This window comes from Sprattus sprattus (genome assembly GCF_963457725.1).
Source record: "Sprattus sprattus genome assembly, chromosome: 21".
Lineage (NCBI taxonomy): Eukaryota > Metazoa > Chordata > Actinopteri > Clupeiformes > Clupeidae > Sprattus > Sprattus sprattus.
Genome location: NC_137919.1, coordinates 12,284,524 through 12,297,023, shown reverse-complemented (window position 1 = coordinate 12,297,023; position 12,500 = coordinate 12,284,524). Strand labels below are relative to the sequence as shown.

General features: G+C 48.6%; 1 protein-coding gene across 1 annotated transcript in view; it reads right to left on the bottom strand.

Annotated features, from left to right (window-relative positions):
• Positions 1–12,500, bottom strand: part of kcnj10a (potassium inwardly rectifying channel subfamily J member 10a) — a gene marked incomplete at its 3' end in the record, with an annotated part of 28,511 nt that overhangs the window by 7,452 nt on the left and 8,559 nt on the right. The window contains exons 2-5 of the mRNA XM_080859930.1: positions 9,590–9,966; positions 7,961–8,172; positions 5,316–5,447; positions 4,586–4,763 (exon numbers count right to left, since the gene is read on the bottom strand). Coding sequence (XP_080716056.1) covers positions 4,586–4,763; positions 5,316–5,447; positions 7,961–8,172; positions 9,590–9,962 — 895 coding nt within the window. The 5' untranslated portion in view covers positions 9,963–9,966. The remainder of the gene's footprint in view (positions 1–4,585; positions 4,764–5,315; positions 5,448–7,960; positions 8,173–9,589; positions 9,967–12,500) is intronic.

Sequence of the window (12,500 nt, the reverse complement as noted above, 5' to 3'; positions counted from 1 at the left end):
ATGAAACACACTGGAGCACGGGGGCCAAGGCTGGATGCCACACACTGGAGCACGGGGGCCAAGGCTGGATGAAACGCACTGGAGCACGGGGGCCAAGGCTGGATGAAACGCACTGGAGCACGGGGGCCAAGGCTGGATGAAACGCACTGGAGCACGGGGGCCAAGGCTGGATGAAACGCACTGGAGCACGGGGGCCAAGGCTGGATGAAACGCACTGGAGCACGGGGGCCAAGGCTGGATGAAACGCACTGGAGCACGGGGGCCAAGGCTGGATGAAACGCACTGGAGCACGGGGGCCAAGGCTGGATGAAACACACGGGGGGAACGGGGGCCAAGGCTGGATGCCACAGATAAGGCCATCTGAAATCTCCATCCAACTTGGCAATGAAGCCCACATATTCATAAACCCCTGGCAAGCTGTGATGGTAAAGCTGAGTTCTGAGCTAATATAGAGACAGTCCATCGCTGAGCTACAGAGAAGAAAAGGGGAATATATGAAACCTCCTGATAGGCATCATATGACAATGACAGGGTAATTAGGGATGATGTAGCTGTGGGTGCTGGTGTGTGTGTGTCTGTGTGTGTGTGTGTGTGTGTGTGTGTGTGTGTGTGTGTCTGTGTGTGTGTGTGTGTGTGTGTGTGTGTGTGTGTGTGTGTGTGTGTGTGTGTGTGTGTGTGTGTGTGTGTGTGTGTGTGTGTGTGTGTGGGACGATGTAGCTGTGGGAGCTGTTAGCTCTTGTGGGAGTCGGTGAATGGAAATAGTGGCTTATGGGTTTGTACCTAGCACAAGGTGCATGGAGTCATTTCAAACAGGAAGGTACTGTACTTTCAATATCTGTGTGCCATCCACACAATCACTTTCACCTTCAGAAATAAGTCACAGGCAGACACCGTTTTTGGGTGTTTTCATATACTTTTGAAGTAGTTGTAACTCGAATCCTTCCCCCACAACAATGTATCACATTACCATTAAGTGAAATGACGGCAGAAGCCTTCGCACATTGAGGCGCCGCGTTCATTAACATTCACATGGTCAGCAAGACCTTCCCCACCTTCCACCTTGAACCAGACCCCAGACACATCCAGCGTGTTATTATACCTTCCACCTTGAAAACAGACCCCAGACACATCCAGCGTGTTATTATACCTGCCACCTTGAACCAGACCCCAGACACATCCAGCGTGTTATTATACCTTCCACCTTGAACCAGACCCCAGACACATCCAGCGTGTTATTATACCTTCCACCTTGAACCAGACCCCAGACACATCCAGCGTGTTATTATAACTGCCACCTTGAACCAGACCCCAGACACATCCAGCGTGTTATTATACCTTCCACCTTGAACCAGACCCCAGACACATCCAGCGTGTTATTATACCTGCCACCTTGAACCAGACCCCAGACACATCCAGCGTGTTATTCTCCCTTCCTAGGACTGAATAGGACTTGTATGACATTGAAAGGATTCCGCTGTGGGATTGCCATGTGGAGACATGGACTGCTATTCGTGGTGAGAGACCAGAGCAGAGAGACCGGAGCAGAGAGACCGACTGCTAAGTAAACGACAGGGAATGAAAATGTATGTTTTACATTACATTATATAATAATACATATTTGACTATGAGATGACTGACAGGAAATGCACACTGAGCATCTGACCAGGCTTTCTGTGTTTCTGGCCTTCTAGATCATATAGATAGACACTGAATACTTATTACTGCAGGCTTTCTCTGTTAGTGGCCTTCTAGATCATATAGACACTGAATACTTTTCTAGATCGTATAGACACTGAATACTTTTCTAGATCGTAGAGACACTGAATACTTATTACTCCAGTCTCCCTGTTTGCTTCTCTCACACTATCTTCATCACACTAACTCTAGTTGTGTCTTTCATACAAACAGCATGATGTGACTCTAGTTGCTACTCTAGTTGTGTCTTTATAATGTGACTCTAGTTGTGACTCTAGTTGTGTCTTTCGTACAAACAGTATGATGTGACTAGTTGTGACTCTAGTTTTGTCTTAATAATGTGACTCTAGTTGTGACTCTAGTTGTGACTTTCATACAAACAGCATTATGCGGTTGTTCAAGCACTGCTACTGAACACCGACAGACCCGGCCGTGATTTATTTTTCTGTGTTTCCGTTTTTCTGTCCATCTACCTCACTGCGGTAGAATAGTCTAGGAACAGGAAATGGGGGTTTACATGTGCTCAGTACGAGGGGTCTGTGAATGGCAGATTGTGGTTTATACTCTTGTGTGTGTGTATGTGTGTGTGTGTGCGTGTGTCTGTGTGTGTGTGTCTGTGTGTGTGTGTGTGTGTGTGTGTGTGTGTGTGTGTGCGAGGGGTCTGTGGACGGCAGATTGTGGTTTATACTCTCGTGTGTGTGTGCAAAGGGTCTGTGAATGGCACGCTGTGGTATATACTCTGATGTGTGAAGTGTGTGTGTGTGTGTGTGTGTGTGTGTGTGTCTGTGAGGTAAGAAGGGTTAAACAACAGAGAGAGCACACACACCACTGCAGTACGAGCCTCCATTAAAAAGAGTGAGAGCACAAGAGAGAAGCAGGTAAAGCAAAGGAGGAAGGAAACAGGTTACAGGATGAGAGAGAGAGGGAGAGGGAGAGGGAGAGAGAGAGAGAGAGAGAGAGAGAGAGAGCGAGAGAGAGGGAGAGAGAGGACGAGGGAGAGGGAGAGAGAGGACGAGGGAGAGAGAGGACGAGGGAGAGCGAGGGAGAGGGAGAGAGAGAGAGAGGGAGAGAGAGAGAGAGAGAGCGAGGGAGAGGGAGAGAGAGGACTAGGGAGAGAGAGAGAGAGGGAGAGAGAAGGAGGACGCGGGAGAGGGAGAGAGAGAGAGAAGGAGAGACAACAGGAGACAGAGGCTGTGCTCTAATGGCTTCATCTGTCGTTAGCCCCTGAAATTTGGACACACACACACACACACACACACACACACACACACACGCATGCACACATAAACACACACACACACACAGAGAGAGAGAGAGAGAGAGCGACAGTAACTCTTCAGTAACTGGATCTGTGCTCTACGTGTCAGCACCAGGAACTGTACTGCTTTGTGTTCTAATGAGTTGGTCTGGCACTCACACACACACATTCCAGTCCAGAGAGAAAGAGAGAGAGAGAGAGGGAGAGAGAGAGGGAGAGAGGGAGAGGAGGAAAGACAGAGTGGGAAAGTGGAGAGTGGAGGAAAGAGAAGAAAGCGAGAGTGGGAGAGATGGAAACTAGATTAGTAAAAAGGGCGTATAGAGAGAGCAACAATCAGAATGAATGAGAGCAAAATTGAGCGTGTGATAAAGAGCTTGAGAGCAAAAGAGAAAAAAGAGAAAGAGAGAAAAATCTATCTGTTGTTGCCAACACCTACTCCTCAGTCTACTCCCCCTGCGGAACCCCTTCACCCCCTCCAGCATCTACACCAGGCATGACCCCCCCATGCCCCCTCCAGCATCTACACCAGGCATGACCCCCCCCCCCCCCATACCCCCTGCGTTCCAGTAACCACCCCCCCCTTCAAAAACACGTAACCTCTCTGCCCAGACAGACAACAAGCCCCTCTTTCCATCCCAACCCAGACCTCCTGCACTCCGACCTCTTCCCAATTAGATTACCTTCTCCCCTCTGCCCCACAACACACCACCCCCCCCCCCCCCCCCCCCCCACCCACCACACACAGACACACACACACACACACACACGAACATTTACCCTCTCCCCTCTTCTCCACAACACACCACACGAACATCTCCCGCCTCTGGCCAAACCTGTGCTCTTGCAACATTACCAATTGACCCACTCCAAACCTCTGGGGGGCAGCACTCGTCTCTCCAGCGCACTTCTCTGCTACTGTCCAGTGCATTTGAAGCAATCATTGTGTGAGTCAGGTTTGTTAGTGAAGGCAGAAGGTTTGTGTCTGTGCGTGTAGCTTGCATTGCTTTGGGTGTGGTGAACCCAAATAATAATAACTACATTATTATGATATATTATACATATCATTATTATAATATGTATTACTACTTGCGTGACAGTACAGTTGTTAGTACCACTCCACAGAACACGCAACGGTTACCTCTTCCATCAGTCCTCCTAAACAATGCTTAGAGCCAAGTGTATCTCTAGAAAATGCCGGAACTTCAGTGTGATTGCTTGTACAGGGTCTTCCATATAAAATAAAAAGATCCACATGGAGACCAAGCAGTGTGTTCCCAAGTAGACCAAGCAGTGTGTTCCCAAGTAGACCAAGCTGTGTGTTCCCATGGAGACCAAGCAGTGTGTTCCCAAGTAGACCAAGCTGTGTGTTCCCATGGAGACTAGGCAGTGTGCCTCCTGCACCTCCCTTCACCTCCCCTAAACCCACCTTCCTTCACCTCCCCTAAACCCACCTCTCTATCTCCTGCACCTCCCTTCATCTCCCCTAAACCCACCTCCCTTCACCTCCCCTAAACCCACCTCTCTATCACCTGCACCACCCTGCACCTCCCCTTAACCCACCTCTCTACCTCCTGCACCTCCCTGCACCTCCCCTAAACCCACTTCCTACCCAGGATGCACTGCTGTGGGTACCTTTGGCTGCCCAGGCCCTGAGCGGGCTGCTGTCGTCGATGATGTGGTAGAAGGTCAAGGGGAGGATGAGGAAGGGGCTGTCGGTCGACGTGTCCACCTGGAAGGCCACGTTCCTCTGGTCCAGACGCACTGTCTCCCCCTCCTTGGTAAGGGACGTCTGGAGCAGCTTGCCAGTCACCTGAGACACACACACACACACACACACACACACACACACACACTCAGCAGCTTGCCAGTCACCTGTAGTTTGACCTCAAGCTGACACTGGGGACACATGTGTGTATCTAGATACAGTCTGGATACGAGACGCATTTTAATTCCAGGTGTAAAAAGCTCCATAGTAATGGATTTCATGTAACCTTAGAGGTAAGTCAGGTCATTCATGAACAAATATACACACGCACACACAGGCACACACACACACACACACTCACGCACACGTGCATGCACGCACGCACACGCACGCACGCACACGCACACACACGCACACACACACACACACACATAAACATAAACACACACACAGATACACAGATACACAGACACAGACACAGACACAGACACAGACACAGACACAGGCACAGGCACACGCACACGCACACACACACACACACACATAAACACACACACACACACACACACACACACACACACATAAACACACACACACACAGACAGACAGAGACACAGACAGAGACACAGACACACACACACACACACACACACTCACCTGGCAGCCCAGCAGCAGGCTCTTGCGCATGTTGGCCACGCGGATCATAAGACAGGGCCGGCCCTCGTGATTGGCTACCACGGCGTGCTGGCTGAACTTCACCGTCTCACCACGCTTCTTCGGCCGAGCCACCTGTGGGTAGCAGAGAAATCAACATGGTCATATTCAGGTACACATTTACACACACACACACACACACACGTATAGACACACACACCTATAGACACACACACCTATGGACCCACACACTCACACCAATTATATAATGTAATATTAGCTTTCAGAATAATATGGCCTGATTGGCCCTTGACAAAATGAACTGAAAATGTTCTGTTTAGGAGCTTCTCATGAAGAGCTATTCGCATACTACAAGATATTCAGCTATAACAGGACACAAAAGCACAAACACTAGCAGACACCCACAGGACGCAAAAGCACTAACACAAACACAGGACAGCACACACACTATAATCCACAGGACAGCACACACACTATAAACCAGAGGACAGCACACACACTATAAACCAGAGGACAGCACACACACTATAAACCACAGGACAGCACACACACTCTAAACCACAGGACAGCACACACACTATAAACCACCGGACAGTACACACCAACCCACATGATCACATGACACTGGCATCTTAGGTCTTATTCTGTGTCAATGATCTGATTAAGAGTACATATGAAGAGACACCGACTTTGAGTTTACACTGCAGATATATTTCCTCGAGTTGAGTGTGTGTGTACTGCAGATATCTGACTCTGAGTTGTGTGTTTGTCTGTGTGGGTGTGTGTGTGTGCATGTGTGTGTGTGCGTGTGTGTGTGTGTGTGCTGCAGATATCTTACTCTGATGAGAACTCATCGTCAGCGCAGCAAGAGAAAATACAGAAGTGGGTTATAAGGCGAGGAGTTTGTATTAATGACAGGTGCCAAGCAGATAGCCATACACACACAAACACACACACACACACACACACACACACACACACATACCAGAAAGATAGGGAAGAAGGAAAGGTTACAGGAAGTAGGAAAGGAAGTAGACAAGGAAGGAAGGAATGATAGACATGTTCCGGTGTTTTGGTTATTCTCAGACAGTCAACGAAGAGGATGAAGATCAAACTAAGAATATAAACAGAGAGAATGGCAGAGAGGAAGATGGTTCAGAGAGGAAGACAGAGAGGCTGACAGAGAGGAAGACAGAGAGGAAGTGTTAAAGGTCGGGATAGCCGTCACGGTTAGAGCTTAGATGTTATACTCATAGAGGACTCAGGAGGGAGAAGATGTTCAAAAGATGGGTTTTTATTTACCCAAATAAGGCATAAAGCAGTAAAAACAATGACAATACTAAATTAATATAACTAATAACATTTCAATAAAGACAAATGCAAGGGCATCAAAGCCTCAATACAATTAAGCACAATAGTCGACTATAAAAATGACCACCTTAGCTGGTCTGATGAGAGCTCGTAAGGCATAGGCCTTATTAAACACGAACACTCTCAAGGAACAAATGAAAAGCAAACACAAGTAAAAGGACCAGGGATCTAGTCCAGTGAGAGCTCCAAGGACTTACGTTAAACTGGCAACTCTCCCGAACCAAGGAAAGGAGAGTTAAAGTAGCCTAGACATCAACCTCCAATTGGCTCATGCCAATTATCAATAACAGGTGTGTCATCGGCTCAGGCACCAACACCTGTGGCTCACAGCAACCATACTTAACTAAACAATGTCCCAATCAGCTGGGCAACACAGACTACAAACAGTATGCAGTAGGCTCGGTGACGACATAGCCACACATGATAAATCAGCCAAATAGAATACTTCGGGTTAACCCGGTACAGTTTAAAAACTCACGCTTAATCGCGCAATAATCGCTCCACTAATTTACAGACGCACACAAGACAAAGACTTAAACAACAGTAGACAGACGCGATGAGATATAAGAATATGAAGTATGATTTTAAACTAAATAAACAGAACATTTGACAAGACTTGAAATTGTGTGGTTATTTAAACAGAAAGACGTTGCTAACGGAACATGTAAACGTATATGAACATAGAACAAGCAACACACATGCCAAAACAACTGCACCCAGTCCAGTAAGGCTGCAACCAACAGGCTGCAGTGGCGGGTCACTCAGGTGCCCCGTCACAGGAAGACAGAGAGGAAGAGGGCTTTAGAGAGAAAGAGGGCTTTAGAGAGAAAGAGGGCTTCAGAAAGGAAGAGGGCTTTAGAGAGGAAGAGGGCTTTAGAGAGGAAGAGGGCTTCAGAAAGGAAGAGGGCTTTAGAGAGGAAGAGGGCTTCAGAGAGGAAGACAGAGAGGAAGAGGGCTTCAGAGAGGAAGAGGGCTTTAGAGAGGAAGAGGGCTTTAGAGAGGAAGACAGAGAGGAAGAGGGCTTTAGAGAGGAAGACAGAGAGGAAGAGGGCTTTAGAGAGGAAGACAGAGAGGAAGAGGGCTTTAGAGAGGAAGGGGGCTTCAGAAAGGAAGAGGGCTTTAGAGAGGAAGAGGGCTTTAGAGAGGAAGAGGGCTTTAGAGAGGAAGAGGGCTTTAGAGAGGAAGAGGGCTTCAGAGAGGAAGAGGATCCAGTTAGACTTTGGTGTTCCAGAACATTCTTTCTGCCGGGCCCTCACCTTGGCGAGGAAGGTGCCGGTGATGAAGATCTCCATCACCATGGTGATGACCAGCTGCATGATGAGAAGGATGATGGCGGCGGGGCACTCCTCGGTGATGCAGCGGAAGCCGTAGCCAATGGTGGTCTGGGACTCCAGAGAGAAGAGGAACGCCCCTGTCAGCGTCTGAACCTGCATCACGCAGGGGGTGTGGTTGGAGGGAGGGTCAAATTCTACAGAGGGGGGGGGGGGGGGGGGGGATGCGGGTTCAGGTGGAATACGACAGAAAGAATCAGACATTGTTCATAATGAGAACATGCACTTGAACTGACACTGTTTCCAGTGAGAACTAGTTCTTCTTCTGAGAACTTCTATCCCTCTCTTTTATCCCTCTCTCACTCTACACCTTATCTGTCCTTCCCTTCATACCTTTACCTCTCTTCTCTCCTCCTTCTGTCTTTGTCTGCTGGTGTGAAGGCACAACAGTATGAATCACAGCAGTCTGATCAACAACCTGGTCTCTGTCCCTTCCTCCTTTCCCCATCACTCTCTCTCTCCTCCTTTCCCCATCACTCTCTCTCTCCTCCTTTCCCCATCACTCTCTCTCTCCTCCTTTCCCCATCACTCTCTCTCTCCTCCTTTCCCCATCACTCTCTCTCTCCTCCTTTCCCCATCACTCTCTCTCTCCTCCTTTCCCCATCACTCTCTCTCTCTCCTCCTTTCCCCATCACTCTCTCTCTCCTCCTTTCCCCATCACTCTCTCTCTCCTCCTTTCCCCATCACTCTCTCTCTCTCCTCCTTTCCCCATCACTCTCTCTCTCCTCCTTTCCCCATCACTCTCTCTCTCTCCTCCTTTCCCCATCACTCTCTCTCTCCTCCTTTCCCCATCACTCTCTCTCTCTCCTCCTTTCCCCATCACTCTCTCTCTCCTCCTTTCCCCATCACTCTCTCTCTCCTCCTTTCCCCATCACTCTCTCTCTCTCCTCCTTTCCCCATCACTCTCTCTCTCCTCCTTTCCCCATCACTCTCTCTCTCCTCCTTTCCCCATCACTCTCTCTCTCCTCCTTTCCCCATCACTCTCTCTCTCCTCCTTTCCCCATCACTCTCTCTCTCTCCTCCTTTCCCCATCTCACCCTCTCTTTCTTTTCCCCATCTCACTCTCTCTCTCTTTCTTTTCCCATCTCACTCTCTTTCTCTCTCTTTCCCCATCTCTCTCTTTCTCCCTCTCTCTCCTTTCCCCATCTCACTCTCTCTCCTCCTTTCCCCATCTCTCTCTCTCTCTCTCTCTCTCACTCTCTCACTCTCTCTCCACCTCCTTTTCTCACTCTCCCTCTCCTCCTTTCCCCATCTCACTCTCTCTCTCCTTCTTTAGTGTAGTGTGGAGAGGTGTACCATGGGCCAAGAGGGAAGCTATTACGGGGCATTTTTTTGACAGAAGTGGACAACTGGCCTTGCTGGATTGCTGCGTCTAATTCATTTTTATTTATTTCACTCTATCATCTTTCCTTTGTCCTTCCCTCAGTCTGTCTCTCCTTCTCTCTGCCATCTCTCTCTCCCTCTCTCTCTCTCTATCTCTCTCTCTCTCTCTCTCTCTCTCTTTGCCCTTATGTAAAAGTGCACCTAGGGTACCACAACAGGCCTCTCTCTCACCCAGCAGGTCCCCGTGCACCAGCGCCACCAGGTACCACAGCAGGCCGAACAGGAACCAGGTTCCGGCGAACGTGGCGGAGAAGAGGAAGAGCTTGTAGCGCCACTGCATGTCCAGGAAGGTCGTCCAGAGGTCGCGCAGGTAGAGGGCGCTGCGGCCGCTCACGTGCTCGATGCGTACGTTGCTGCGGCCGTCCTTGGAGAGGACCCGTCTGCGTCTCCTCAGCGCCGCTGGGCTCATACCCCCCCCTGCCCCCCCGCCCCCTGCTCCACCCCCGCCCCCGAGCAGAGGCTTCAGCACGTCCGTCTGCGTCTGCGAGTGGCACACCTTCTGGGGGGAGGGGCTGTGTGAGGAGGGGGGCGTGGCAGTCGTCATGGTCCTGAAAAAGTAAGCACACAGACACACACACACAAACACACACACACAGACACACACACATTCAAACGTACACACGGAGAGAGATAAGATATACAGAGACATAGAGAGCAGCAAAGAAACAAATAAATGAAGGAGAGAATGTTATAGTGGTTGGAACAGAATGAGATTTTAGGTGCAGTTTGTGAATTTGACGAATTATTGTTGCTAGTGACCAGCCAATCAAATACACCCCTCCCTTCAGTGCTCCTGAAACATTGTTGTTGATTGGTTGGCATAGTGTATTGCTCAGTGTGTTGGATTAGATTTGCAGACTGCACCTTTAAAGAAGGAGAGAAAAAGGGTGACTATATTTAGGACGAAGATCGAGCGGGAGAATGTTGGAGTGAACGTGGTTTGGGCAGAAAGAGGTTAAAGAGAGAGAGAGAGAGAGAGGGAGAGAGGTAGAGAGAGATAGAGAAAGTGAGAGGGAGAGAGGGAGAGAGAGAGAGAGAGAGAGTGATAGAGAGAGAGAAGAGGGTGATGATTGAAAGAGTGTAGGGTCTGAAACAGGGGGATGCCATTTAAAAAGCTTAGGGATGGAGATAGTATGGACAGCGAGAGAAAACACAAGAGTGCACATTACAGAGCATTATCAAGTGTCCTCTTATATTTACATTTAAAAAGGGTTCCAACAGGGACCAGTGTTGTACAGGCAGCCGAGGCATGAGATAAGGACGTTAAGAGCGAGACGGCTCACAGTCATTCACAGAGGGAAAAGCAGAGGACTGCTGAATAGGACAAGAACACTGAGAGAGGACTTTTCAACGGAGGGGAAAACAGATCGAGTGGAAAACAGAGCAGAGGACTTAAATTTTGGAGAAACATGACCGTGTCTCGTCTTTTTGTTCGTCTCATGTACATTTACATTACATTTCGTCATTTAGCAGACGCTTTTATCCAAAGCGACTTCCAAGCATGTATACACATTTTACATTTTACACTGATGGCACACTGCAAATCAGGAGCAATTAGCAATTATCAACTTTCTGATTACTAAACGACTTCTCTACCTCCTGTACCACTGTCGCCCCGCTCGCCCGTGTCCCTTGCTCTTGTGTCCCTCTCTCTCATATCCTTCTCCCTCCTGTCCCTCTCTCTTGGGTCCCTCTCTCTCCTGTCCCTCTCTCTCCTGTCCCTCTCTCCTGTCCCTCTCTCTCCTGTCCCTCTCTCTCCTGTCCCTCTCTCTCTTGTCCCTTGCTCTTGTGTCCCTCTCTCTCTTGTCCCTCTCTCTCCTGTCCCTCTCTCTTGTGTCCCTCTCTCTCCTGTCCCTCTCTCCTGTCCCTCTCTCTCCTGTCCCTCTCTCCTGTCCCTCTCTCTCCTGTCCCTCTCTCTCTTGTCCCTCTCTCTCCTGTCCCTCTCTCTCCTGTCCCTCTCTCTCCTGTCCCTCTCTCCTGTCCCTCTCTCTCCTGTCCCTCTCTCCTGTCCCTCTCTCCTGTCCCTCTCTCTCCTGTCCCTCGTGTCCCTGGAGGACTGGACAGAGGTGGGCTTTATGGCCGCTGGTCTTCCATTCAAACTGACCAGCTGCCCGTATCACATTAAAAGCCTCCATTCAGGCGAGACGGGCAGCTGCCCTTTCAAAATAAAAGCCCCTCAAATGCATTTCACATTAAAGGTCTCTACAGACTGTGCCCATTTCACAGTAAAAGCACGCTTTAATGCTGACTTGTTCTCTGGTCACAGTGGCTTGGCCAGGGTTAACAGACACATGGGCGGCTTCTTTCACTACTTAAAAAGAAAGAGGGGCCTTCATCTCAAGGATGTTCAAATCAGCGTCTTCAGACAAGGACTCACTCAGTCTGCCTTTCCTTTCACTCATCCTCTCTATGCACCAGTTGATTCGATGTTCATTATATTACACACAATGCACACCTGTTGTTTCTATGTTTCTTATATAACACGGAATGGACACATGTTGTTTCTATGTTCTTTATACAACACGCAATGCACACGTGTAGTTTCTATGTTCTCTTTATAACACGCAATGCACACGTGTAGTTTCTATGTTCTTTATATAACACGCAATGCACACGTGTAGTTTTTATGTTCTTTATATAACACACAATGCACACGTTTAGTTTCCTACACGTGTCTACTGGCCTGTCTGTCCATACATGTGAAATCATCCCATGCTTCAAACCCATTCTCTAAGAACACACACACACACACACACAAACCCATTCTCTAAGAACACACACAAACACAAACACACACACACACACACACACACACACACACACACACACACACAACACACACAAACACACACACACACAAACCCATACTCTAAGAAGTTTATCAAAAGTGTCTCTTTAAATGTTTACAGCTAAGATACAGAGAACTACACCTGCTCATGTGTGTTGTTATTCCTCTAAACATGTACATGTTACTTCTATACTGAGATCTATTTTGTGTTGTTATTCCTCTAAACATGTACATGTTACTTCTATACTGAGATCTATTTTGTGTTGTTATTTCTCTAAACATGTACATGTAACT